Below are 2495 nucleotides of genomic sequence, written 5' to 3'. Positions count from 1 at the left end.
ACATCAGTTTTCCATACTGGTATGGGTTGGATGGCTTGACAGGAGCTGACCAGCCAGAGAGTTGTCCAGGCTCCAGTTGTCTGTTTTGGCATGGTTTCTATGGCTGGATGCCCTTCCTAACACCAACCACTTTACAGAGTGTGCTGAGTGCTTCCTACATGGAACAAGCATGAGCGCATTTTATGTGGCACCAGCATGAGTGCATTTTACATGATACTGGCACCTCAAGTCAAAGACTTTTTGGCTGAGAGAGGGAGAGTGGGTATGGCCATAAAGGACATCCCTATATGTAAGGACGGCTGAGATTTTACATAGCTTGACATGTTTTCTGAAGTACAGTGAATCGCCACAAGTCTTGGTCCCTTGTCATCTCCTCATTGAGGCCCAGCATGTGAAGATCCTTTCTTGCCACTTCATCCCATATCTTTTTGGGTCTACTCTTTCTACAGATTTCTAGTAAAGATAATTAATCATTTAAACTGATCTACCAATGGAATGGTTAACTCACTTGTTACTGTATTTAGGCCAAAATACACTGCCATTTTTTCAATTAATTTTGAAATAATGAAGAATTTAGTAAAATAATTTTGTCATTATTAAGCTGGTGTTTGGAACATAAATTAACAGAACAATTTGAAGGAATCTATAGATTTAGATCACATCAACTCTTTAACATTTGAACCAACCATATTTGACACAAATATTCTACCTGTTTTATGTTCAAACTGGCCAAAACTAGTCTTTCACGTCTACCCTGTAATGTCATTCAAAAAATAAACAATCACATCATCAAAATTTCAAAAGTATGAGATAATGCATAACTAATTGAAAACAATCTGAATAAATAAGTATTACATTTGAAATCTGAATACATTTGAATCTGAATGCTAAAGAGTTAAACATGAAGTATGTATGATAGAACTGGTGGTAATCCCTGGTGGGTTGTTACCAAAAGGGTTAATACCAGTTCTCTCAATTCAGGGATTCATCTTTTATCTTTTATTTGTTTCAGTCATTAGACTGTGGTCATGCTGGGGTACCACCTTGAAGAATTTTAGTCAAGTGAATCAACCCCACTGCTTAGTTTTTTTGTTTTTTTTTAAAGCCTGGCACTTATTCTATTAGTCCCTTTGTCAAATGACTAAGTTACATGAGCATAAACACACCAATACCAGTTGTCAAGTGTTGGTAGGGTACAAAGACAGACAAACAAACGGACAGACACACACTCTTATACATATGACAAGCTTCTTTCATATCTGTCTAGCAAACCCACTCACAAGGCTTTGGACAGTCCAAAGCTATTATAGAAGACACTTGTCCAAGGTGCTACACAGTGGGACTGAACCTGGAACCATGTGGTTGGGAAGCAAACTTCTTACCATGCCTGCACCTGGAAGAGTTAAGTTTGGCTATTTACCTTTGTTAGCTATTTAATGTTGATTGTAGGACCCACTCATGTATTATATACTATGGCATAAATCTATAGAGTTAAATCATATTTAGACTTCTCTAACTGGTGACTATTTACTTCCATTTTTATTGTTTTCAGACAATATCTTGAATCCAACATTACTACTAATGTCTACTTGGTTAATACATACTGGCTGTTTTCCCTGTATTGGTGTCTGGGTGTACAATCTGTAACAACAGATGAATGTCACGTCCTCAATAAAATTGAAAAACCATTATGGCATTTGGTAAGTTTAAACCAATTCTTTTGAAGTTTCTGAAATTTTGTGTCTAATTTTATGTTTTGTTTTTAGTTTGAAATCTCATAGGAATCTGTTTCTCACTCTAATATGCATTAAAATTTTCAGTAATTTAATTTCTTTCAATGAAGAAAAATAAGCATCTTTGATGATGACGATGATGATCGTGTTACTGCTGCTGCTGCCTCCAGCAAATGATAATAATAATCCTTTCTACTACAAGGACAAGGCTTGACATTTTGGTGGAGGGGCTAGTTGATTACATTGACCCCACTGTTTCATTGGTACTTAATTTATCAACCCCAAAAAAATGAAACGCAACATCAACCTCAGCAGAATTTGAACTCAGACTATAAAGGCAGATGAAATGAGGCTAAGTATTTTGTCCAGTGTGCTAATGATTCTGCCAGCTCACTGCCTTATTAATAATGATAATAATGATGATGATTTCAAATTTTGGAACAAAGCCAGCATTTTCAGGGAGAGGCAAGCCAATTACATCGATCGCAGAATTCAACTGGTACTTATCATATTGATTCTGAAAGAATGAAAGCCAATGTTGACCCTGGCAGAATTTGAAGGGGGGCTAGTTGATTACATTGACCCCAGTGCATAACTGGTACTTATTTCATCAACTCTGAAAGGATGAAAGGCAAAGTCAACCTTGGTGGAATTTGAATTCTGAATGTAGCGGCTGCCCAGTGTTCTAATGATTCTGCCAGCTTGCTGCCTTCTTAATAATAATAATAATAATGATGATGATAATAATAATAATAATAATAA

General features: G+C 36.3%; 1 protein-coding gene across 6 annotated transcripts in view; it reads left to right on the top strand.

Annotated features, from left to right (window-relative positions):
- The window catches only part of LOC106875497 (glycerophosphodiester phosphodiesterase domain-containing protein 5), a 216853-nt gene that overhangs the window by 150824 nt on the left and 63534 nt on the right, over positions 1-2495 (top strand). For all 6 annotated transcript variants that reach the window (XM_052968174.1, XM_052968173.1, XM_052968175.1 and 3 more), the window contains one exon: positions 1553-1700. In XM_052968174.1, coding sequence (XP_052824134.1) covers positions 1553-1700 — 148 coding nt within the window. The remainder of the gene's footprint in view (positions 1-1552; positions 1701-2495) is intronic.

This window comes from Octopus bimaculoides, chromosome 5 (genome assembly GCF_001194135.2).
Source record: "Octopus bimaculoides isolate UCB-OBI-ISO-001 chromosome 5, ASM119413v2, whole genome shotgun sequence".
Lineage (NCBI taxonomy): Eukaryota > Metazoa > Mollusca > Cephalopoda > Octopoda > Octopodidae > Octopus > Octopus bimaculoides.
Note: the sequence above shows the minus strand (reverse complement) of the source record. Positions and strands in the feature narration are given on the sequence as shown.